The sequence below is a fragment of the Leptinotarsa decemlineata genome, unplaced genomic scaffold (genome assembly GCF_025532065.1).
Source record: "Leptinotarsa decemlineata unplaced genomic scaffold, Ldec_3_MD MMD2_tig00026328_RagTag_RagTag, whole genome shotgun sequence".
Taxonomy (NCBI): Eukaryota; Metazoa; Arthropoda; class Insecta; order Coleoptera; family Chrysomelidae; genus Leptinotarsa; species Leptinotarsa decemlineata.
In genome coordinates, this window is record NW_027412688.1 from 34,231,990 (window position 1) to 34,258,617 (window position 26,628).

The following is a 26,628-nucleotide window of genomic DNA, read 5'->3' on the forward strand; positions in this document are numbered from 1 at the left end:
CATGTCAATGGTTTCTGATCTGGTGCAGTAAATTTTACTCGAGTGGTCGAGTGGTCACAATCCGGTTACAACCGAAAACTGGACTTTGCTCTTTTGACTTTCAAATAATTCCGTACTTTGGTATTATGGTTTGATATTGCCAATTTGGGATAAGTTTCAATACTTCAGTATCAGTATTTTTTTGTGATATACCTACTTCTCAAGTCCTATGAGAATATTATAGGGAAGATTACCTGTGGTTTTTCTATTTGCAAAGTCTACAGTTGACAAAGTTTTATATAGGTATTATGGAAACATCAAAAAAGAATGTCCAGGAGATCAGAATATCAGTACCATGGGGATACCTAGCAGGTTTGACCTATATTTATTAAGGATTTGTGATGGTGATTGGAAAGAAGTTCTGGTAATTTGGAGAAAATTTGCAATTTTTTAAAGTACATAGTTGAATTGTGAGACTTTTCTGCTGGAGAAAAATAATTGGCAGCAAACTCCAAAGAGAAAGCTTTTCCTTAGGTTTTGATATGACCTGGTAGGAAACAAAAAAAATTAAAGTTTGTGAAAATCAAATGTTTAGGTGTAGTTTGTGAAATCATTGATTATATTGTGGAATTACAACTTTTTTGAAAGTTAGTACTAGTTATTGATTATATAACTTTAATGTACTTCAACGAAAATTTACTTTCAAACAATACCAAATGTTGCCTGACTTAAAACAAATAGATATTTGGCTCAACATACACAATTTGAATTTTATTTGAAAAAAAACAGTTATGTTCAGTTATGAATAGCCCATCAAAAGCCAATATCAACTAGCTATTTCAAAGATTAGCTCAGTAGAAACTTGGAGGATTTTGTGAAAACGGAAGAGAAACTATTGGAGAAACAACCTTCGAGCTATACTGAAGATTCCCTTATTTTTTAGTATAAAGATGGAAAGGTAGAAAGCCAAAACCTTTCTTTCCCATAAATTACCCTCTCCTAAAAATATCCCCCTTTCAATTTTAGGTATTGTTTTGTTTTGAAGAATGAGTGATTTGAGAGTACAGAATATAACAGTTCCTCAAATCAAAATTTAGCATTGTAATTTCAAATAGATTATTGATGAAAGGTGTGAGTAGCTATTCATAGTAGGTGATGAAAATTTTTGTAATTCATCTTAAAATCACCCACAGACAAGCCTGGTGGAGGTTTCTTTGGTAGTACTTCATTAATTACCTTACTGGCCATATACACACTGTTATATAACTCTTTATGGTAAATAAATATTGAGGAAAAATATATACACCTTATAGTAACTTTTCGAGAATGAATAAATGTTTACAATCAGTACATTTTACTTATTTATTTTAGGTAAAGCATATGGCGAAGAACAGGATCCTCTGGTTATATGCACTCACGGAATCATGGACAATGCTGGTTCACTTGATCGTTTAATAACCTACTTACCAAATACTTTCTACTATGTTGCAGTGGACTTACCGGGACATGGCCAATCATCCCATTTTCCTCCTCACCTGCCCATCCATACCCTGAACTACCTCTTGGTATACAAATATATTTCAAAGTATTATGGAAAGAAGTACGTTATTCTGGGACACAGCTACGGAGGCCAGATTGGAATTTTGTATGCTCAACTTTACCCCGATTGTGTGGAGAAGGTAATAATGTTGGACACCGTTTCGATTTTTCCAGTATCAGCAAGCTATTTCAAAGATTACATCAGTGGAAACTTGGAGGATTTCGTTAAAACGGAAGAGAAACTGTTAGGGAAACAACCTCCGAGCTATACTGAAGAGGAAGCACTGCACAAGTTGCAGAATGGAAGGAACTATGGTCCAATTACAAGGGCGGCTGCCGTAGCGTTGTTTCCCAGATCAGTGAAGAAAGTAGGAAATGATCAATACCAGTTCACTTTGGATCAGAGAATTAAACATGCTTTGAACTTGACTCGTGATATACGGTACATAATAGAAACGCTAAAGTCAAATCCTTTACAATGCCCAGTTCTCTTTATTCTTGGAAAGAAATCAACTGCTCAACAGGTGTATCTAAGCTCTTTGATTCAATACTTGAAAAAACAGAAAAATATTAGATTCAAAATGGTTGAAGGAAATCATGACGTTCATAACAATAACCCCGAAAGGGTTGCTCCTCACATTGTTAAATTTTTACTCTGGAAGAAAGGAAAACTGTAGGTAACTTTTTCAAACTATATTCCATTAATTTCTTTACAGTAAACTAACATGAATATTGTTAGAAATGAAGTGAGGTTGAAGTCAAATCTTGTCTATAATTTTCAGGATATCAATCATACTTCATTGTCTGAGAAAATGTATGTTATCGACAAAGCATAGGTTATACAGAAAAACAATACACACATACAGGTTGGACGATAATAGTCCTACCTCTTAACTTTTGAACGAAACAAGATATCAAGGTCGTGATGCAGTACTATTGTCTTATAAAAAAAACACCAAAAATTATACCTTTCTCATATTTTAACGATTTTTCATTAAGAAGTGACACTAGTACTGTCTGCAATAGATATCCTTACCTAAAGATTAACATATAGAAATATTACAACTTTTGTGCAAACCAATTTAATGCTAAAAGCATTTGGATTGATTTGCAGGACTGCAAACCAATTATGTATCAGATTTGATATCTTTCATTGATTTATATTCATATCTTGGGCATGAAGTTTCATCTAAAACTTTGACGAACATTATCAAAGGGGTGATCAAATAATCTTAAAGATTATTTGATCACCCTGTTTTATTCTATTTTCCGTCTGTCACTTTTTTATGAAAGTATGGAGAGGTCATTTTTTCAAAACAATTTGTAGCATAGATAAATCGGTAATTGGTTCACAGGATTTAAAAAAGAAGAAGAGGTGGTTTGAAAAAATCTGTTTGGTCTGTTTGTTTTATCAAAAATTTTACGCTGTTTCAGAGAGCGCAACAAATGCGCGAATATACTTAAAATATACAGATTTTATGTCTTTTGTGCTTTGCCATACAGTAACCATGGTCATTTTTAGTGGGTTTTTGTCTTTGGGAAGTGCCTGGGTGGTTCATCGGTGTCCAGTTACTGTTTTGAGCATCTACTGTCACAGGACGATCCGATCCAAAAAAAAATGATTGTTTTGGTTGCACACAGGACAGACCTCGAAACATTCCAATTTCTGTTGATTGTTCAAATCGTGGCGCACCCACTTTTCGAGTATTCTCGACCTTTCCAATACGTTTTAAACCATCAAAAACCGCATGGGAGATGACGTCCAGTGTTTCCGCCATCCCTAGCACCGTCTGTGATAGGTCAGTCTCTACCAGGGTCCTCAAATCCTCGTGCTGGATTATTGTCGATCTACCACTTTGGGGCTCATCTTCGATGCTAAAGTCTTCGGAACAAAATTTCGCAAACCAACATCAAACTGTACATTGAGACTATTATTGCCAAATGCTTGGTTAATTATTCGGACTGTTTCGGTAGTGCTTTGGTTCAATTTGAATTTGTAGAGAAAAATTGGCATCTATATGTATAATATAAAATTCTCTATTGATCACAGTAGAATAAATATTTATTGAGATATGGAGCTACAAAAACACGTGACATTAAAGGGGAAAAAACTTTTGAAACAACATAATAGTTTCTGCATTTTTGACAAAGGCATATTTTTTATCTAATGGTACCTTACAGTTTTAATTAATAATAAATTATTTTCATCTCTTTTCATATACTGATACTGCATAATGCATTTTTTGTTATTTCATTTGAATACCTGTGATGTCAGTAGTAGTTTATTCTTGTGATGCTTCGTGTTTCTGAAATTCGTATATTTTTTGAAAAGTGACAAATATGATAGTGTATATCATATCATGTATATTCAATATGAATTGTTATAGTTATTATGTTTGAATGTAATTTAGTTTCATCATACAAGTTGATAATATGATTTGTATTTAAATATGAAAATACAGTGTTCTATGAATTCTAAACTACTTAAGAAAAGTTAAGAATTGATATCAAATGGTTAGCATTACACTGGTTATAAGGATCTGCAAGATGTGTATGATAATGACTTTTATATTAACTATTATATTAACTGAATTTTTTACTGCCGTTGGTTACTTATTAATGTATTTAAATGTGACTTGTAAGTGAATGGAATAAAATATTTTACACCCATGGTTATCTTCCAGATATTTATTTTTAGAAAATATATGTGATAATATGTATTCCAAAATGTTCTTGATCAATCTAAAAATAGAAGTTCTAAACTTACTATTAGAATAAACTAAATTAGTAATATTGTATTGTATATTGTATAGGAACCCAATGAATTGTTAATTTTTATGAATTTTCAAATTATATTGAGATTGGAACATTAACTCCAAGTATTGTTATCAAGTATTTATTATCAAGTGTTCTTAATAATTGTGAATATATGTTAAGTTTTGTTCATATTTTGTTGGATAAAAAAATATTATCTGTAGTTTACATTTACAATAACGTTTATACAATTTCACGAGTAATTGTTCAGTAAAATTTGACATTGATTTTCATTAACTCCAAACCTGAATGTATATATATATATATATATATATATATATATATATATATATATATATATATATATATATATATAACAAATATATAAACAAATCTAAAGAAATGAACTTTAAATGTTCTAGCCAGTCTCGGATATACCTACACAGAAGGTTGAATGGACTGACGTCTATCAGAAAACAACTACTCCCCTGGATAATACCACGAACGGCGTTGGATTATATCCGACATGCGTCAGGGCAGGAATCTTAACAAAATTTTTTGCATATTCAATTGACAATACAACTGAAAGAGTCGACCTTCAGTTTTGGAACGGGCACACTTGCAGACCGGTTTCGGGCTCCTTAGCCACTCGTCAGTGCAAGATAATGACCATCATCGACCTGAAGTCAATGATATTCCATAACTGAAAATCGGAATTCTTTCAGAGTATTTCATTCCTCGTCCTAAGTTGGAGCGAATAGGAAAAATGTCACTCCATCTAGTGGATGAGGTACTAACCAACTGCATATCCCAAATTTGCCCGATTCCTCTGAATAACGAAGAAAAAGTTTCTTATTAGTCAGTGAGCTATGCTTGAAGACAGGCAGTAAACAAATCTAAAGAAATGAACTGAATATATATGTTCAACTAAACTAACTTCAACATCAAATTCTCTATCAAAAAAATTCAAGTTGGAAGAGTGATGAATTAAAGATGAACAGGGGTCCCAAAGGTGGACTTTTGCAAAGCGAAGCTTTGACATCGATCATCAAATGAGAAGTGGCTTCCTATCTCTCTACGAGTATAGTTTTCGACACAAAAAACGGGTAACCAATAAGAGGTTTTCGATGTTGATAACGAATAAAATGGATGTTTTATAACAAACTTGAAATTTATCACAGTTCGTAGCTAGTGTACAATTAATTATAAGTGAAATACAATATCTGCCAAATGACCACCACGACTTCTAAGGCAGCACATAATTCTTTTGGTGAATTTCCATTACTTTTAAAAACATTTGTGGAGTTTTGTCACGAATTATTCGTGTGTAATTTCTTGCTTCGATTGTTGAATGGTCTTGTTTTTCACACAACCCCACAAAAAATAAACCCAGCGAGATAATCCTTCCAAACCGTGTACACAATAAATTCAATGTTTCTCGTGATGTATGGCCTGTCGCAATATTATCTCATAAAAAACATAAATCATCTTTTGGTATTGCTATGCGTTTTCTGCAACAGCTTGTTCATCTTAATTTAAAAAAAAATTGGACTAATGATACTCCCAGTTCAAAAACTGCACCATTGTGTCACACGATGAGCATGCATTAGTTATTTGTGAATCTGACTAGGATTTTTATTGTCCCAGATGCGACTTTTGCCTATTTACGTAAACGTTCAAGAGAACATGAGCCTCGTCACAGTGAAAGCTAATTTCTACTGTGGTCTCGTCACTAAAAATTATTCTAATGCAAAAATAATTTTCCTCTGCCAACCTCTGTAGGATCCAATTGCTGAAATCATGGCGTTGTAAGTACGTTTTCCATGATCCTTTAGCTCTTGCGTAAATTGAATCTTGTAAGGATGTAGACCTAACTCTTTTTTCAAAATTCGCCATGTTCAAGTTCTGTCCATGCCCAAATGTTGTGATAGACTTTCAACAGGCATTTGTGGATTTTCTGCCACACTTTTCCGGTAGTTTCGAATTTATGCACTATTTTGGGAATGGTTACTTCTGAGGGCCGATTATGTACACGAAATAACCGATATGTGGCTCTCACAGAAGACCCATTTTGAAAATATGTTTGGCAAAAAAATACTTGAATCAGCTACTTTCATTTAAACATTGAATTACACGAAAAAAAAATTTTATATGAACACTAAATTATACAAAAACACTTTTCTCTATGCAGTTTATATTCCAAAAATTCTCTATGGGATTGAATCAGATACCATTTACAGGATTGCTACACAATGATATACAGTGATTGAAAGAGGTAACATTTCACTGGAAGACATCCGAATGTTTCGTCGTAAGACACTTCCCTTATCATCTCCTTCAATACGATATCTGGATAACATTAAAAGATGAAGCCTCGCAATTCATTAAGATAATCACAACTTTGTCACGAATGAGTTTAATCTACTCATGTCATTGAGTACAGTATGTAATGACATTCGTTCGCTTATTTGATTAAATTCCAGCCAAAGGAATCTTGATGAAAGGGGTATATTTTCAGGAGAGATTAAGTTTTGGGAAAGAAACGTTTCAGCTTTCTACTTCTCCATCTTTATACAAAAAAATGTGAGAATCTTCCAAAGAATGGAAGAAAGCAACCGATTTCAAAAAATCAACTCTATACAAAGATGTGTAGATCATGCAAAGAAGTAACTTTCAGACACAAACTGGAAGAAAATCTCTCTCAAAACAGTTACTTTCATATAAACATTGAACTACACGAAAGAGATACGTATAATATTTTTAATATTTCATTTCCACATTATATATTATTTTATAAACTGGTATTGTTCTTTTTATTATGATCTTATTGAACTGTTATTTTTGTAAAATTTGACTTGGCGAATAGCTTGTTGGGTCATTTATGGATCAATACAATTCTGTTCTAATCAAATTCAATTATTACGTATAAATCTCTACACACTGTTACTAAGACTGTGATTGTATGCAAGGAAAATACAGTTTGTAAACCAAACTTGTTTTATTGGCCTGGCCGGCCCTGCCTGCTATTTTATCTCTAACGACTTTTCGATAAGCACAATGAAGTAATTGCTGGTGTATTCGTTGTTTTCTGGCAACCCCGTACACACGAATGATTTTCTAATTGCGACCTATCCTGTACGTTTCCAACGTGGACAAAGCTGTTATTAAAAGGATAACTGATATCAGTAAAGCACAACCTTTCTTCGGGCGCAAACTTACACGAGTAGAAATAGCGTAGCGCGTACGCGTGTGGCATTTATTTTAAACTGTGTTTTGTTCGCGGTGCGTCTTTAAATGTTCGAGTGCGGGAAGTTTGTGTTCCGAAAAGTCAGGACATGCAGGAGAACAAAATACTGAAAGAGGGATTCCTGGTTAAAAGATCCATCAACAAAAATTTATTCACGTGTGTGAACTTCAAAAAAAGGTTGTTTCGCCTCACCAGCAAGTTCCTTATTTACTACGATGTCGATGAATCATCAGGCACGTCTTCAGTGAGTAACTATTTAGTGTGTTTTAATGCCTGCTTTGGTATGCAGACCGAGTGTACCAGGGATAAAGCTATTGTTTCTGTGACATATTTTCGATGAACAAGGCCCTACTGACCGGAAGTTAACAAGGGAGGGGCTGCCACGCATGTTAAATTTTTTTCCTAACTACACATCCTGTGGAGATAGTGGGGTTGGAATTTCCTGATGCCTTTATCAGTAATTTCATTGTTTCTGACGACCTACAGGAAAATTCGCAGTGATGAACATTGTTTATCAGTACACTGCACGTTCATTCATAATCCTAAACTAACATTATCAACATTGAATATTTGAGTTTTTTGTATGTTTGTTTGTAATAAATAAACATAAAATCTTCTGAATCGATTTCAAAAAATATTTCACATATAGAGAGCTACATAATCAGCTAGTAACATGGGCTTTATATATAAAACAAAATAGTTATCCCTTCAAAATTACAATAAGCAACTCAACGTATCGTAAATTTGCCCATTATTTGGAGTGCATTGCAAAAACTTGATTTACTTGATATTCATTATCCAACTGAATAGTTTCATAATCAAGGAGGATTACATGTAGATTCCTCTTTTAATTATTTGAATCGGATTTTTTGTTCAGAAGTTACGACGAGTTTGAAATGCTAGAGTAAGAAAAATGCAGCGATGTGAGCGAACAGCCCTGCGCTTAATCTATTAGTTATTTATCTACATATTTTTCACTGTTACAAATTTACATTATTCGGAAGTAACATAAGAGTATTGACAAAAAGGTTTTTGAAACTAATTAATACAGTTTATTGTGTGATTTTCACTATAAAGAGTTTTACAAAAACCGCGACACGTGTTTCGCTATACAATATAGCTTCCATTGTATACTCTAATATATTACCTATCTACTCGTATGCCTACTTTCTACTGAATGAATTTACCTGAAAAAGTCAGGTATGAATTCATTAACTATATGAATGAATACATTTTTCGAAAGTACTATAAATATACTCAACTATTTGAACAGATTCAATAATGGTAAATTATTCAATTCAGTTTGATCGTTCATAAGATATTGAGTTTTTGAATTTGTTCATTTCCATACTCTCCAAAAAGTTAAGTTTCAAACCTTTCTTCTGGAAATGGAGGGGCTTGTATTCATGGTTGAACTCATGTCCCCCTGTGATTAAATGACTGGCATATGTGGAATTTATTTTTCCATTCTGGAAGCTATATTTGCGTTCCCTTATGCGGGCTTTGAACGTTCTTCCAGATTGACCTATATAAAACATGGAACATGACCCACATGATAATTTACCCCGATTTTTCTGAAACTGAACTTTTATCTTTGTTATTCTTGATGTGCATGCCTAAGTTGTTGGTTTTGAAATCAATATTTACACTTTTATTGTGCAGAAAATCTGAAATATTTGTAGTGGGCATGATAATTTACCCCGATTTTTCTGAAACTGAACTTTTATCTTTGTTATTCTTGATGTGCATGCCTAAGTTGTTGGTTTTGAAATCAATATTTACACTTTTATTGTGCAGAAAATCTGAAATATTTGTAGTGGGTTGGCCTAAGAAGGTTAAGGTTCTATAAGTTTTATCCGCTTCTCTTCGAATTGGGTAAACTTCTTGCTTGAAAGAAGAGGATAAAAGTTATGGAACTTTAACCTTAACCAAAAAGAGGGGGAAATTTCCCAAAAAAATGTTTCTGCTGCCGGAACCGTAGGGCCAACATTTATGATTTTCCTAGAGGATTGAAAATACGGGTACTTTGACACGCCTACTTTGGAACTTTAACGAAAAATATTATTTCAACTTATTAAATATAAAAATTAGGAATTGAAAAATTCAGGCACTTACTTGATAAATGAATGAACAATAATCCGCGGTCAAAAATTTTTATCGTGATTTTCCAGTTAATTTTGCATTAGTTGATTAACAATTTTGTAAGTGCCATAACTGTTAAATAACAAATCTGATATTCATTTCTTTTTTTAGAGCTATTTTTGAAAGGTCTCAGAATAGATTTTCAATGTTATTTTTCAATTTGTTATCAGCAATTGAAAAATTAAAAAAAAGCTTCATTAATCATTGAAAACATTTTTTTAATATTACTATCAATCCGTTTTTTATGATCAGAAGCTACATAAAAATGAATTTTAAAATTTTTTATCACCTATTGTTTTAAATATTGTTATAAACAAATGCATTGCTCATAAGATAATTCAAAACATTTTTTTGGAAACATAATCTTTGATGCAAATTATGATTTAAAAAAATCGTTTCTTAAAAAATATTTCTTTGCTCAAAAACGGATCTGTTAATTTTTTCTGCCACTTGTAATTAATATTAGGGAAGCATTTTTTAAATCATGATTTATCTAAAAAAATATTTTTGTTTACATTTTCATTGTTTTCTCATTAAACAATTTGTTATAAAACATTGGATTTTTCTTCCCACCCAGTGTAACAAAAAGAACCACGTATTATTTCTTAAGAAATAATATATCGAATTTCAAAAATTATGTTCTCCTTTACTCCAACAGTCTTACCTGTTTCTTTTATGTTTAAATAAATAAATACGATGAAAAAATATTGGACTTATTTATTTTATATTAATTAAAGAACAAATTCAGCCCAAAATTCAAACTCCTACCATTTATAGCATTTGCTAATGAAAAAAAAAATCCTTATGTTCAAATATCTCATGAATTATAATAAATTGGACTATATCACTCATATAACTTTTTATCCGACGTATAAAACTGTTTTCAAGTAAAAATGTTGACATAGTTGTATTTTATTTTTCAAGAATCTATCATTTCTGAGATATAATCGAAAAATACGAAAATGGAATCTTCTCTCCCCCTTCCACCTCATACGCACGTCTCAGGGAGGGGATGTTCAGTTTACCTATTAATTATAACTAATGAAGCCTTGAAATTAGAAACTCTCGCATATTTCAATTCCACTACAGCCCCCTTTTAGCCATCATTGATTGGCCTATAGGTAGTTTTTGCATACCGGAGCTCTAGCGCCTCTAGAATACAGCGCCTCGGTGTTCTTCAAGCCGTTGATGAAGTTCTATTAATCGTCATATTCACAAATCTGGAACCCTAAGTGAATTCAGTAACTATGAAACGATCGGCTGGAATTGGAATTATCAAATTTTATTTATGGGTATGTACGATGAGGTGTTGAGACAAGTGTATTGTCCCGAAACTTCGAAGTATACCAATGATGATGATTCCATGTAACTGACATTTTCATATCAATATTATCTTGTATTGTTTTGTATAATTCAATGTTTGTTTTGATTTTTTTCTTTAGCTTAACTCAATGCTCCTAAGGAAACACCTCCATAGTGGACACACCTCTAGGCAGGATGTGTAAACAGGAAGACGAAACTGTCAGGCGTGTCCTATGCAAATGTTCGGAGTTATCGTCAATAAGAGAGTGTGTTTTCGGCGAGTCTTGGCCTACGCACCTGCCGAGGTAAAGGAGGTGTCTCCCAGAGACCTGTCCACCTTCCTGGAAAGAACAGGATGGACGAGACCTAGAAGGACAACTCCTCGGAAGGGTGTACAATGGTTCACATGTGGCCTAAGTGCTGTGTGCTTACACTCACCCTCCCTACTCTACAGATACAGATTCAATGCTCGTGTGAAAGTAGTTGTTTCGGGAGAGTTTTTTCTGCCAGCAAGTATTCGGAATATACCCTGTGTATATCCTATATATTTTCATAGAACTTCTTTCATTGTAGTTAGTTTTTCTTTCTTTTTTGCAAATTTCCCACATTTTTTGTTTAATGATGGAGAGATAGCAAGTCAAAACGCTTTTTTTCGTAAAAAACTGAAATTATTTGCTTTTCACTTCACGTCCATCGACTTTTTTGGGGGTGCTAAACGCCCAAAAAAGAACGACTGGGACGTCGCAAGAAAAGTTATCACAGCACCGGCAGTTAAATGGGCTATCAAGTCTTTTCGGGCTATCAAATCTCCCGGAGAGGATGGTATATTTCTAGCTCTTCTTCAAAACGGACTGGAAGTAATTTTACCTATTCTCACAAAATTGTATAGAGCTAGTCTGGCGAGGAACTATATACCACCCAATTAGTTGGCAGCAAGGGTGGTATATATACCTAAAGTGGGCCGTAGAGACCCACACCCCAAATCGGTACGACCAATCAGCCTTACATCCTTCCTGCTGAAAGGATTGAGAGGATACTGGACGGACATATCAGGAGGGTAGCATTATATGCATCCCCACTGAATAACCACCAGTATGCTTATCAAACCGGCAAATCGACAGATTCAGCATTAAACAACCTCGTTGAGAAAATCTCCCAATCCCTTGACAACAAGGAGATTGCGATTGCTGTATTTCTTGATATTGAAGGAGCATTTGACAATGCACTACCTAAATCTATAGGATTGTCTCTGGCTAAAAAGGGTAAAGAATCGACCATAACTAGCTGGATCTATGCCATGCTAATAAAAAGAACTGCAACTACGACTTTTCAAGGTGAGGCTATTAGGTTCAGGGTCACCAGGGGATGCCCTCAAGGTGGGGTACTATCTCCCCTTCTGTGGTCGCTCCTGGTGGATAGTCTGCTTGATGCCCTCGACAGAAGAAAAGTTGATCTGCAAGCTTATGCAGATGACCTTGTTATCCTGGTAAGGTCCACGTCGGGAAGGGTAGCTTGTAATATCCTCTAAAGCGCGTTGAACGTTGTTCACAGTTGGTGCCTGAGGGAGCAGATGTCTGTCAACTCCACCAAAACTGTGTTAATCCCCTTCACCAAGAGAGGGGATCTAACGCCACTTTCCCTCAATGGTGTGGTCATTCCATTTGGAACGGAGGTGAAATATTTTGGCATTGTCCTTGATAAAAGACTCACCTGGAACGCTCACTTAGAAAAATATTTACACAAAGCCAGACTGTCTCTATGAACATGTCGAAGGATTTATGGTAAAACTTGGGGTTTAGATCCCAAACAAATCCAGTGGATTTATGTGATGATTGTCAGACCAATGTTCACTTATGGTGCAATTGCTTGGTGGTCGAAGACGTTACAGAAAACGGCCCAAGCGAAGCTCTCTGGCTCACAGAGACAGGCTTGTCTGGCTATCAGTGGTGCCATCAGTACCACACCGTCAGCGTCAGATCTAGCTCCTCTCCACATTTTTCTGGAAAGAGAGGCTAGATGGACTGCATATAGACTTGTGCACATTGCCAATTGCACAAATCAATTCAATGCAGAGTGCAACAGACTGTTGGTTGACATTGGAAGTCACAGCATTCTGGAAATGACCTCTGACTTTATGCCTCCAACTGTCAACTACGAACTGCCTTATAAAGTACCTACTATTCACGAGTAGAGAGGACTTGATCCTGCGGGAGAAGGAAATATTAGGAGCAGATAGTTGTTGCTTCACATATGGATCAAAAACACCTTCCGGTTCTGGTGCAGGTGTTTTCAGTCGCAGACCCAGGACAGAGTTATCTACCTGCCTAGGAACTTATGCGACTGTATTTCAAGCAGAAATTTACGCTATTGAATTGTGTGCGGAGAGATTGGATAAATCCAACCTCACTCACAAGTCAATAAACATATTCTCGGACAGTCAAGCGGCTTTGGAAGCTCTTGGCTCCCACCGAGCAACGTCTAAATTGGTAGCAAACTGCCAAAAAAGACTCTCCTCTATAGGAAGACTAAACAGATTGTCTCTGGTCTGGATTCCTGGCCAAACTGGCCTGGTAGGCAATGAAGCTGCTGATTCTCTTGCAAAGGAGGGTGCTGCAACGGCTTCATTGGACAAGAGCCTGTCATTGGCATCGCTTTGGACTTTGCCAACCACTTAACACCTGGATGGCAAGAAGAGTTATGGACTTCTGGCAGAATCTTCCAGGATTGGCTCATTCCAAGGCGTTTATTCTCTCTTCGAAGCTTGATTCCAAACAGTAGGGATGAACTAATGTCTAGCAGGCCTTCTTACAGTTCACTGTCATTTGAATCATCACATGCAGAGACTTGGACTGTCGGAAGACAGTGTGTGTCGCCTCTGTCTGGAAAATGATGAAACTGCAGAGCATATACTTTGTGCCTGCCCCGCTCGGGACCGAATCAGGTTCTTTGAGTTCGGTAGATCCGTACTCTCACCATCCGACCTGAAAGACCACTCACCATACTAATCGGCTTCATTAAGAAGCTGGGTTTATTTGGCCGAGTGTTAATAGTTGTGAGCCACAATAAACCCTTATGGGTTGCGGTTGAGGGTCGAATAGACCCACTTACTTTAGACCTACCTATCTACCTACCATCGACTTCAGGATCTGAGCTTGATTTTGTGAAAGGTCGAAGCACTTCTAATCTGTGCAGTTTCATTCAGTTTCATTGCTTCTGATTTTAGTGAGGCTTTTTCCATTTTGCTCAAGCATATGATGAAAAAGTTATCAAAATCGGGTATTTCACTGCTAATTCGATAATTCCTTTTACGATAAATCGACGTATGTTTGTTGGATAAATTTGAGAGTGTCAGATCATGGTATTGTCAACAACTTGAAATATTCCACAAAGATCCAATCGGAGACCACAATTTCTCATTAATATTTTCAATGACCGTTCATTTCAAGCTGGAAGTATTTTACTGAAAGGACTTGACTGTTTTTTTACTGATAAAACTGATAGGCAGTAAGATGTCTACCCCCAAAATACTCTATGAATTTTAAGCTGGTAGTACTTTTTTGAACAGTCTTAAGATTGGTTTTTATTATGAGCAGGGGAAATAAGATACACTCCTCACCCCCTTTGCGCAAATGGTTGGAATCGAAACGGAATGTTGGGAATTTAAAGAAGGCAGTATCTATCGTCCAACCCGTGTTAGGAATAACACTTTAAAAGGTAAGACCTCGTTAGTCCTTAGCTCGCACAACTTTCGACTTCTGAGGGTTGTCGTTCGTAGGGATGCGATAGCTGGTTAACGGAAAAAAACATATTTCAACATAACATACTTACATGTTCGGTTTTCTAGGGTGGTTTGAACCCCCTCATATATATTGTGTTCGTTTATTTTGTTCGAAGGTGGAACTACACCCTCTCACTCCTTTTGCAAACCTATGAAATCGATAGGAATGTCTTTAACGTGCTATATAGGAGGTGTTGATTTATACTTTTACTCGCGGTTTCGCTCGCATTTATGCCATTAAATAAGTGTCAGTACAATAGAAATGGATCAATATGAGAACTATATTTTAATGCTTGGCTGGGATTATCAATTTTTAAAAGTTATTACATACGATGGGGTTCTAAAAATTTAAAAAATGATTTATTGAATTGCAACACCAAATGTTGAAATAATTAAGTGGCATCTAACCACAAGCACCTAACCTAAGAATAAAAATGACAGAAGAAAATAACAATAAATATAGAAAAATTCCAAACAGCTGAAACTATAGTCAATTGGATTGGAATGGATTGGATTGGACTGGATATTGTCCTGACTGTGAATAATAAAATGCGACGGCATTACGGTACTAAGGGTTGGAAATTCATTACTGGAATGCTAGATGACGTTAAAGTAGCTAGGTTTCGAGATTTTGAAAAACAAATTTTTTATGTTACATGTTTTATGTTACATAAAAAATATAAAGTTACATTCGCATTTATAATATTAGTAGGGAAGTAGGGATAGTAGGGATAGGGATAAGTAGGGATGAACTTTTTGTAGGTAAAAAGGTTTTGATGTGATGGTTGTATTTCCTTTTAATTGTATTTGTGATGAGGTTTTTTGTTGTAGGCTCCACAAGAACGGGGAAGAATACAATTGGATTCGATCCACACCGTTGAAAGTGCAAACAAACTTCACCATAAAGACTTACTGAAGGCGGATGAGTATTCTCATTTTCTGTTGGGATTCACTTCAAAAGGCAAAGATCATATTCTGTTTCTTCTGGCTTCAACGCCCAGCGACCGCATCGACTGGATAGTTGCAATACGAGGAGGTGAGATTTTTTTATGAATAGTACCCGGTACATAGTCGATATATTCCTATAGAAACATAGGCTTTTACAGCCGGAGTGACTATAAGAGAGGCTGTGCTCGAACTGAACTTATAATACAAAACGTTTCGTCTGCTACAGCGGCAGACATCATTAGTGGTATGTGTGTTAACTGTGAGGACAAATATGATATTTTGAACAGTGTTGCTGCACTGAGGAATTTTTTATCAATGAAGCGTTCCACATCTAATATAATGAGTACCACACTAAAACTATTATGGTGAATGGGAATGAATAGAGTTTCACTAAACCGAAATAGATAATAGGAAAGACGTGTGTTTATTCTCACTATTTTAAATAATCAATATGGGCTTTTCGCTTATTTTCCATACTAACAAATCACACATAAAAACAATAAGTCAAATCAAAATACTTTTATTGACGGGTGTTACTTTATTTCACAATAGACAGTTTCGCTTCCTTCGCCTTTCCTACGCAGACTAACTCGCAGTTGCGCCGCTAGCCTTTTTATATGCAATTATCACTGCCATCTCGAGGTGATCGGAATACACTAGCTAGAACCAGAACTTTCTCGAACCAACGCTTTAATTCCAAATATTTAATTACGCCTAATGTCACCTACCGGGTAGCTGAAAAATATAGTACATAGTACCACTACTCGCCACTAGATGTCGTTAGGTGTCACAATACACAATAATAATTGAAATGCAAAAAAAGCGTAAGTTTACTTAGGTCACGCACTTTGCGACTATCCTAGTCTAGAAATATAGTTGAGGGTAGAAATTGGCCCTTGGAACAAACTGAAAAAATCATTATGGCCCGAAGGCTTCAAAGTTTGGAGACCCCTGGTCTACATCCGTGGTGCTTCCTGCATAGAATTAATACTGAGTACTTCACGAGGTAACATAGTATCGCAGAGGCTCCTTTGACAATACGCTTTATCATCTATTTTTAGTAATGGTAAGGGATACCGCGCACCAATTCTAACCCCAGTGTCCTGTTATTTTTAAAAGGTCCTTGTTTCGTTAATTTTTGTAAAACTAAAACAAGAGAAATTCTCCTATAGAGAGTATATTTTCATCTATTATAATACTTGTTCTTTCATCATTTCAGCATGCGCCAATAACATACATTTAAAAAAGACATTCCACCCTAGTCCTTGGAGGGATGGAAAGTGGGACTGCTGCCGATCTACTAGAAGAAAGTCTGATGGATGCCAGCCCTGTGGATCATGGACAAAGAATAACTCTGGATCGGAAATGGGAGGTAGCCTGGAAAATTTTCATGGTAGGTCCATTTCCGTCAAATATTTGGCATTCAGTTAAACACATTGTAAATAACATATATATCATGTTTTAAAAAATCTGTTTAAAATCTGTTTTCCCGTTAACCAGCTGTCGCACCCCTACGAACGACAACCCTCAGAAGTCGAAACTTGTGCGAGCTAAGGATTAACGAGGTCTTACCTTTTATCGTGTGATTCCTAACACACAACACAATAGATTTTTATTTGTGGAATTATGAAAGAAATTGAAGTTAATGAACTTTGGGGGTGATAATTTCTTTATATCACAGAACATTAGTGTTAATCCTTCAAGAAACTTTTGCAGACCCATGCTTGTCCGTCATGAGACGGCTCAGTCACCTCTCACTGTCTTATCTGAACATTTCATCTTAGTGGGCAGTTTTATTTGAAAAGTTTTTTCACCAATCTCTTTTTTTTTGTCTAACAATACTCTATACAACTTTCTTTGGTAATAGGATAATCAAATTTTTGGCCTGCATGTTATTGTGATGGTAATTTATTCCATTATCGCAATTCTTCCTACAAGTAACACTTAAAGAATACTGAGATACATTCAGGTTCAGAGGAAGGATTATTAGTTCGTTTCATTATAGAATTGATAAAGAGCATTCAAACACAAGTGGTTACGATGAGATATCAAACAATTTACTGAAAAAATGTTCTTATGAACTTTGCAGCCCAATGACGTATATCATAAACTTGTCTACTGAAAATGGAATTTTTCCGGATAGTCTAAAACTAGCAAAAGTAACACCAATTTATAAAAAAGGGGATAGAAACCTCTATGAAAACTACAGGGGATTTAGCTTACTCCCAAGTATTTCCAAGATTTTTGAACTAAATTTAAAAAATCAATTAATGTCTTTCTTCACAACAAATAACCTTTTTTCAGAAAACCAACACGGTTTCACAAAGAACAAAAGTACAGAAACAGCACTTTATAAGTTCAATGAGCATGTGGTTAATGCTCTTGATGGTAAATTCCATATTTGCGGATTGTTCATAGACTTTTCCAGAGCTTTCAATTGCGTTAATCATGACCTGCTATTAGGGAAATTGGAAAGATATGGTGTAAGAGGAGTTGCCCTAGATTTAATGAAATCCTACCTGGAAAATAGAGGGCAACGTGTCAGTGTTGGAAACACTCTCGTTCAGTTGGCAACCATTAGGCAGGGTGTCCCACAGGGATCAATCCTTGGACCTATACTATTTTTGATATATGCTAATGACCTGATGAAATATTTTCAAGGATTGTCAACTATTCACACAGTAGCGTATGCAGATGACACAAATTTCATAGTGAAGGAAATTGATGTAACGACCCTACAGGAAAGAACCCAGGATGTACATAAACAAATAAACATATGGGCAGAAAAAAATCACTTAACACTCAGTACATCCAAAACTGTAATGATGAAGTTCACAATTAGTAACTGGCTCGAACATTTTGTTATCCATGAAAATGGGGATCTGCCAATTGAATCTTGTACTTCTACAAAAATGTTAGGCGTCACCTTGGACTACAAACTCACATGGACTCCTCATATTGAGACCCTCTGTATTAAATTGAGAAAAAACTGCTGTGCTCTGAGATTCATGGCTAATTTTTGAAGTAAAGAGTTTATACTTATACTATGCGACCATAAACTGTCACTTGAGATAGGGAATTTTGAATTGGGGTACCGGATCTGCTGCTGAAAGAATATTTATTTTGGGAAAAATGCAATAAGAATCATCGCCGGTATTGGTTGGAGAGAATCATGTAGAGAGGATTTTGAAAATCTCAAGATACTAACTGTTGCTGGTCTCTATATTTATGAATTGTGTATATACGTTTGAAGAAACAACCATAATACACCTTTCCAGCAACATAATTATCCAACTCGTTCTAGAGACAAACTGATGCCCAATATTCATAGAACAACTCTTTATCAGAAAAGTTTTCTTTATGTTGGACCAAAAATGTTTAATAAATTAGAAGAATCAATTAAAATATCAACAAATCTTAAAATTTTTAAATCAAGACTGAAAAAGGCACTTATTGAAAAAAATTGCTACACACTTGACGAATTTTAAACTGTTTTTTTATATTTTAATGACAAAATATCACAACTATGTGATAAAATTGACTTTCATTTATTTATAGTTATTTTTTTACATAATCTAAGCCAAACAAATAATTATATGTATATACCTATATGTATCATATTTTTAGATTATTGATTACTACAAACATTATACTCTGTAACGTGTCCTACCCTCAGACGTTTTCCTTGTCACTGTAGGTATAACAATGTACTTTTTAACCAGGAAATAATAAAAAAATATTAATTATTATTAAATTAGCTCTTTCTTTTCCTTCAAATCCTTCGAGACCTGGCACCCGCATCAATACTCTTTGATTCGTTTGCAGTTCCAAGTCAGTATGGACTCATAAGTAGATGACTTCAAAGCTTCTAGTGCCTCTTTGGTGGTCTGATGAAAACGTAAATCCTTGCCCCGCGACTTTCCAGAGCTCACCTGCTTGAAAAACAGTGAAATATTTGCAAGTGACTTGGATATTTGAATCTTGATCTAATCATTTCTTCGCCAGTCATATGAGCCATCTTGGATCCATTAGTATACCATACCAAAACGTTCCCTTTCAGCTGCGGCTCGTGAGATGCGTCTATTGAAGGTTGTTTATGATCACGAAATCGGAAGGGTACAAGCGATCTTACGCAAAAAGTACATCAAAGTCCTCTACCAACCGACGAAATTATAAAGGAAGCTACTGCTGTTGCGGAGAAAGTCGGACTGGAGGAGGACATTACATCAATGCCGCGTATTACGGAGAAACAACGTCATAGAAGCAATCATCCAGCAGAAAGCCCTTCAGAATACGTGAAGAGGTCTTTAGTAATACCATACTTGGACTGAAAATCTGAAACATGAATCTATTGCCCAGATTTATGATTTACCGAACATAAAGAATGAAATCGAACCTTGGCAGCAATTGTGGCACGATAGGCTTAATCTAACAAATCTTACAGTTGTTGATGTCCTAAAAGAAACAAATTCTTATTTTTCCGAAACGGAAAAAGCATTAAAAATTTTGATCGTTTTACCATGCACGACCTCTACAGTAGAGCAATCCTTTAGCAGCCTCAGAAGAATGAACACATGGCTAAGAAGCACCATAGCAGAAGATCGCCTTAATGGTCTGGCCATGATGAGTGTACGCAGAGCTATAATGAATAAATACCTAAATAATTTTAATGATAAAGTGGTTTGCAAAAAATCCTCGCAGGTTATGTTTTAATCAAATATTATTTTTGTTAAAATAAATAACTATTACTGTGTTTAAAAGCTTGATTGAGTTATTGTGCTGTCGAGGGCTTGCGAAGTTTTTTACATTGATATCAGAACCGTTCTTATTACAGTCGTTGTCGAAACAAAAACTTCCAAAATGTAACGCTTCATGCTTTCGACTGTACCAGGCGTTCATATTTGTTACCCTCCATAATATTGTCCCATTGCCCCCCCCCTTAGTCATAAGCTGGCGACGCCCTTGGCATATTTGATCATTCATTGTCAACCACGGATTTTATCTCAAAAAGGATGAGGTGATCATCGTCTATTGAAATATTTTTTAGGTCGTTTAAAGTATCTGAAGTTGAATCGCATTATCTGTTTGTATAGGCACTCAATACCATTCTTCTACGGAAGGCCAGTCTTTGTCGTCCACGCAGCCAAAAATCGTGGTAGCCTTATATAATTACCAAGCGATGCATACTGATGACTTATCGCTTACAGAAAACGAGGAATATGAGGTGCTGAATGATTCTCAAGAACATTGGTGGATGGCGAAAGATTCCAGAGGGTAAGTTTCATAATAATTGTAGTTAGAAAGTAATGGAATTCAACAAAAAACCACTTTTTCTACACAACAAAACTATATTAAACTGCACTCGATGTTCAATTAAGTCACCATGTTGACATTATTAGGAGATGAACTGTACTGCTTCCTATACTTCAACTTAGGTTATTTTAGAGTACTGTTTGAAAACTAATTCTTATGGATTTAGTTTTTTTTTTCTGTTTTCAGCAGATAAAAATATTGGGAAAAGATTTCACAAATGAGCTACAATTTATTTCTGTTCATTTGTACTCTTAATGAATCCGAATTTGATGACTTTTTTCAAAAATGTTGAGAAATATATGTGTCTTGATAAATGGTCAAGTGGTGGTAACTGATTTTTGATCAGCATTTGTGTCTTTTAACAAAAACTGAAGATCAACGTATACCATCAAAATTTCTAAATAGAAAAAAGATTGGTGTTTACTTTTTTGAAACATTTCCGACGGGGACTTGTATGACCTGTTCTGTTGATATTTTTCCGAACTGAAACATCGAGAAATGAGTGTATTATTTTGGCTGAATTTGTAAAGATAGCGGTTATTGAAACTGATGAAAAAATAGATGTCCGTCTTGAAAAAAGTTGAAAATCAATGAAAGCAACTCCGTGTAGAAAAATGGTTCAAAATCAGATCAAAACAAAGAAGAAACAGCACAAAAGATTCATCTATCTCATCGTATTGTTTGAGTTGGAGGCGAAAGAGCCAACAAACGAAATCTGTCAATTTACATTTTTTGGGAATATCTCCAAAACGACAATTGAAAGAAGTGATGAAAATATTCATTATTTCCCTAAGTAAGCAACTGTTGTCTGATTTAACCATCCAAGTATTGTCATTTCCTACATAGCAATAGTGGGATCAGACAGAAAATATATTGACAATATATGAAATAAATGAAACTTAAAAACAAAACAGTGACAAAAATCATCACAGAAAATAACACCGAAACCAGTGAAATGCAGATCTAAAAAGAAATATAAATTTTTCTAGTCGATGAATTTATATATATTGAAAACACTTTTCTCACACCAGAACAAAATGCTGTCTTTCGAAGCGCGTTTCACTAACCAAGTTGGCATCATCAGTGGATATGTAAGACTGAATAAGACTTAGTCAGAAATATTAAGAGTAGATACTTGTTGTTTCACAGATGGATCAAAAACACCTTCCGGTTCTGGTGCAGGTGTTTTTATTCGCAGACCCAGGACAGAGATATCATCAACCTGCCTAGGAACCTATGCGACTGTATTTCAAGCGGAAATTTACGCTATTGAATTGTGTGCAGAGAGATTGGAAGATTCCAACCTCATACACAAGTCAATAAAAATATTCTCAGATAGTCAAGCGGCGTTGGAAGTTCTTGGCTCCTACCGAGCAACGTCTAAATTGGTAGCAAATTGCCAAAAAGTACCCTCCTCGATAGACAGACTTAACAGATGGTCTGGATTCCTGGCCATATTGGCCTGGAAAGCAATGAGGCTGCTGACTCTCTTCCAAAGGAAGGTACTGCAAGCAGCTACATCTGACTAGAACCTGTAATTGCCATCGCTTTAGGTTTTGCCAAACAAAGATTTCACACCTGGATGGCAAGAAAATTTATGGACTTCTGGCACAATATTCCAGGATTGGCTCACTCCAAGGCGTTTATTCACCCTTCGGAGCTTGATACCAAACAGTTGTTGGACTACAGTAGGGATGAACTACGATATATAACAGACCTTCTTACAGGTCACTGTCGTTTAAATCATCATATACAGAGACTCGGGCTGTGGAAGACAGTGTGTGTCGCCTCTGTTTGGAAAATTATGAAACGGCAGAGCACATACTTTGTGACTACCCCGCTGGTGACCGAATCAGGTTTTCAGAGTTCGGCAGAACCGTACTCTTATCATCTGACCTGAAAAACCACTCACCATACAAACTAATCGATTTTGTTAAGAAGCTGGGTTTATTTGGTCCATAATAAACACTTGAGGGTTGCGGTGGAGGGTCGAATAGACCCACTCACTTTGGATCTAACCTAACGTAACCTAGTCACCTCCACTTCACACTTTAATGTGAAAGTTCAAAAAATATCACTCTCTGATGAAATTTTCTAGATAAGTGAAGTAAAAAATTACATCAAATAATGAATGAAAATTGCGTGATTCAGTAACAATTTCAATTCTTGAATTTTTCTTCAGAAACAAGTCAAAATCTTTCTGTTCCTCACTACATCAAGTTGTTCAACAATATTTTCGTATATGTGCATGACGTCATAGTGCCGCCATATTGAATTTGAAGAAAATGGCTTCTACGCCACTATTTTGAAGAAATGGTCACTTGTGATATATCGCTGAAAAGAGAATTTTGTATACTATCAAATGGTATAAAAATATGTACGGGGTTTCATTTGAAATTTTTGACTTGGGTTCATTTCCGTTTAAGTCGGTTGATTTCCAATTGTTTTATCAATAGTAATATCGATATCAATAACCTATATTTTTATACCTAATAACAAATTGCATAATCCACGAACAACTGATTGCCGCCATGTACAATGATTTCGTTGTCACCCTTTATTTACATTTTGTAAAACGATTTTGCTGTTGATAAATCTGTAAAAAAAAACAAAATCTGAAGGCCCCGCGAATGAAATCGCGGGCAACAGCTCCTGTTATGAATCAAATATTTTTAGTTTTGCGTGTCATATCAATATAGATTACTTTGACCATTTCCGCATCGCCTTCGATAGTTCATCAGAAGTTGTTTCAAAACATAATGAAATAAAATGAGTGAAATGAAGTTTTTGCAATACAAATGCAACGTACTTCACATCAAACTAGAAAAAATAAGATCGTATATCCATCAGAGTGACTTTATATTCACCAAAGCAAATATGTTCATCATTGATAAGAGAATGTTATTATCATTCTTATCAATTGCTATGCGGAAGTCTGTAAATATCATATATCTAACGACGTTTGGTTTATTGAATCAATACGAAGGAAAATAGCTCACATAATTGGAATTTTATTCAAAGCCAGCGAGCCGCCCCGGCTTCGCACGGGTGCAATGCTGATACTAAATATATCTACATATAACGAGCATCTCGTTATTTATTTGAATTTTCAATTTGTACTTCTCATTTGTATTTGTATTTGGATCTTAAATGAATAACATATTATTATTATTATTATAAACGCGTGCGATCGTTGCTAATTATAAAGTTATATATTTATTGTGGGTTATCCCTTAGAAATAGACATATACCATCGCGGGCTTTTTCGTTGACATTTTTAAGGTGTACAATACTGTAATACATTTTTTGATCAGCCAGCGTTTGTGATGTAAGCACAAAAAATTTATTTATTTATGACATCACACTCGAAACCTCTGAAATTATCAGTGTTTCTCTACTACATTATGAATGTTATATACGTATAAACCTTCCTCTCTATCTATTGAAAAAACTCACATCAAAATCCGTTACATAGTTTTGAAGATCTGGGCATACATAGGACAGACAGCAACAGCAACAGAAGCAACTTCGTTTTATATTATGTAGTGATAAGAAATTGTGTACCGTTAAAATACTTCAAACTGATTAATTTTCCACAAGTTTATACAAAAATTCAATATCTAACATCAATAATACAGAACATAACATAACTAAGTAGGAACAGAGAACAGAGCAGCAAAAAAAGATGAATCAGTAATGAAACAAAATTATTTATGACATCACACTCGAAACCTCTGAAATTATCAGTGTTTCTCTACTACATTATGAATGTTATATACGTAGAAACCTTCCTCTCTATCTATTGAAAAAACTCACTTCAAAATCCTTTACAAAGTTTTGAAGATCTGGGCATACATAGGACAGACAGCAACAGCAACAGAAGCAACTTCGTTTTATATTATGTAGTGATAAGAAATTGTGTACCGTTAAAATACTTCAAACTGATTAATTTTCCACAAGTTTATTCAAAAATTCAATATCTAACATCAATAATTCAGAACATAACATAACTAAGTAGGAACAGAGAACAGAGCAGCAAACAAAGATGAATCATTAATGAAACAAAAAAAAACGTTATTGAATATACTCAAAATATTCTTTTTGAACTGAAAAACATTTTTCAATATCATAAAATATAACAAAAAAATTAAATTAGACCAAAAATAATAAAAAAAATAATACAATGATAAAACCATGGTTCAAGATTATTTTTTTTCTTTCTCACTGGCATATCTTAACCGTGCTTTTTCATACATCCACTCTCAAGGTTGGTATCCTGGAAGACGAGTCTGAAGTTGTGTTATATTTTTCAGGAATATTGGATTTATTCCCAGCAATCACGTCAAAGAAAAAGAATCAATGGGATTATATCGATATGAGTAAGTAGTATGAAATGAGCATTATATGAGATTCAACGTAATGATTTCACTCAAACCCCAACGCTTTGTTTCAAATACTTTTGAATTCCCTTGTGATGCACTGTTTGGAATCTTTGGTGTGGTAATTAATATTACTGGAGTTTTATCCCAACACCAACCAGTTTGATCTTTCTCTTGAAGATGATCACTTGGTGACCGAAACACGTGTGGAGGTGTTAAAATAACGGTTTGGCGTTGGGATAAAACTCCAGTAATATTGAATTCTCTTAATATTATTTTTTAAATTTTGAAACCTTGTCTGACAGTTTTATACAAAAATATAGGGTCTTTCAACAGGGACTTTCGAACTTTGACAGGTCATGAAGGCTATTTATTCAGTCTGTTTTGCCAAATCACCATGGACAGCATCAAACAACAAGTATACAAATAATAAAAATGTTTTATCAAAATATGTGTTCTGTTCGGGCAACGTACCGCGCACTTCACCCATTTTCCCATAATCGTCCTACTGAGAGGACTATTCACACTGCAGTGGATAAATATGAGCCCACTGGTTCAGTAAACGATCGACCAACACCCGACGAAACGCATGCTTTGTCGACCATGTCTGTGAGAAAGCGCAGGAGAATCCGATTCAGTCGATTTTCTTAGTAATAATGCGAAAACAATGTTTGGGAGGAAACACGTGAAATTGCTGACCCGTCAAAATTTGAAAATTTGGATATTTTCTTCACATTTTTTTTCATAGTACATTACCTATCTCCTAGATACACCTTGTATTTGTATTCAAAAAGAATTGGGATTTGTGTGACTATTCATAAAGAACATGTTTTTTTTAATTAGGATGTCCATTTCAATATAATTACTACTTTCACAGTTGGTTCGTCGCCGATATGCCAAGACAGAGAGTCGAAACCTTATTGCAACAATATGACACTGAAGGATGTTTTGTAGTGCGAAACTCTTCAGTTGAGGGACATCATACCTTATCTCTTTTTACAAAAACGTAAGTGGTATTTATACTCTAAAATTGATTCATCACGCTTTAACTTTTCAAATGATTTAGTGTTTTCAGAGGAAAATAAATGCTATTGAACCACATATGGCACAATTCCTATCTCACTTTCATTTAGGACCTCTAAAACGCAATCACAGGAATAAACTGATGCTTCTTTGATCTACTCTGGTGGCAGTTATAGCAGGTTTATGCAACAATATCTATAGTCGGTCCAGAAATGAGAGAGACT

General features: G+C 35.1%; 2 protein-coding genes across 4 annotated transcripts in view; both read left to right on the top strand.

The window, feature by feature from the left end:
• The first annotated feature begins 11 nt into the window (after nt 1-11).
• On the top strand, nt 12-4,188 carry LOC111506713 (serine hydrolase-like protein 2). 3 transcript variants are annotated; one of them, XM_023161892.2, is made up of 2 exons: nt 12-351; nt 1,351-4,188. In XM_023161892.2, the coding sequence occupies exons 1-2, from the start codon at nt 288-290 to the stop codon at nt 2,193-2,195; spliced, it is 909 nt and encodes a 302-aa protein (XP_023017660.2). In that variant the 5' UTR covers nt 12-287; the 3' UTR covers nt 2,196-4,188. The 3 variants fall into 3 exon arrangements, with proteins under 3 accessions (XP_023017660.2, XP_023017661.2, XP_074038443.1); XM_023161893.2 differs by having other exon boundaries at nt 13-403; XM_074182342.1 differs by lacking the exon at nt 12-351 and adding an exon at nt 409-529.
• A 3,155-nt stretch (nt 4,189-7,343) lies between these two features.
• The window catches only part of LOC111506714 (tyrosine-protein kinase Btk), a 39,820-nt gene continuing 20,535 nt past the window's right edge, over nt 7,344-26,628 (top strand). Inside the window, exons 1-6 of the mRNA XM_023161894.2 lie at nt 7,344-7,763; nt 15,573-15,777; nt 16,909-17,082; nt 20,783-20,963; nt 25,316-25,381; nt 26,259-26,387. Of these exons, the coding sequence (XP_023017662.2) occupies nt 7,608-7,763; nt 15,573-15,777; nt 16,909-17,082; nt 20,783-20,963; nt 25,316-25,381; nt 26,259-26,387 (911 nt within the window). The 5' untranslated portion in view covers nt 7,344-7,607. The remainder of the gene's footprint in view (nt 7,764-15,572; nt 15,778-16,908; nt 17,083-20,782; nt 20,964-25,315; nt 25,382-26,258; nt 26,388-26,628) is intronic.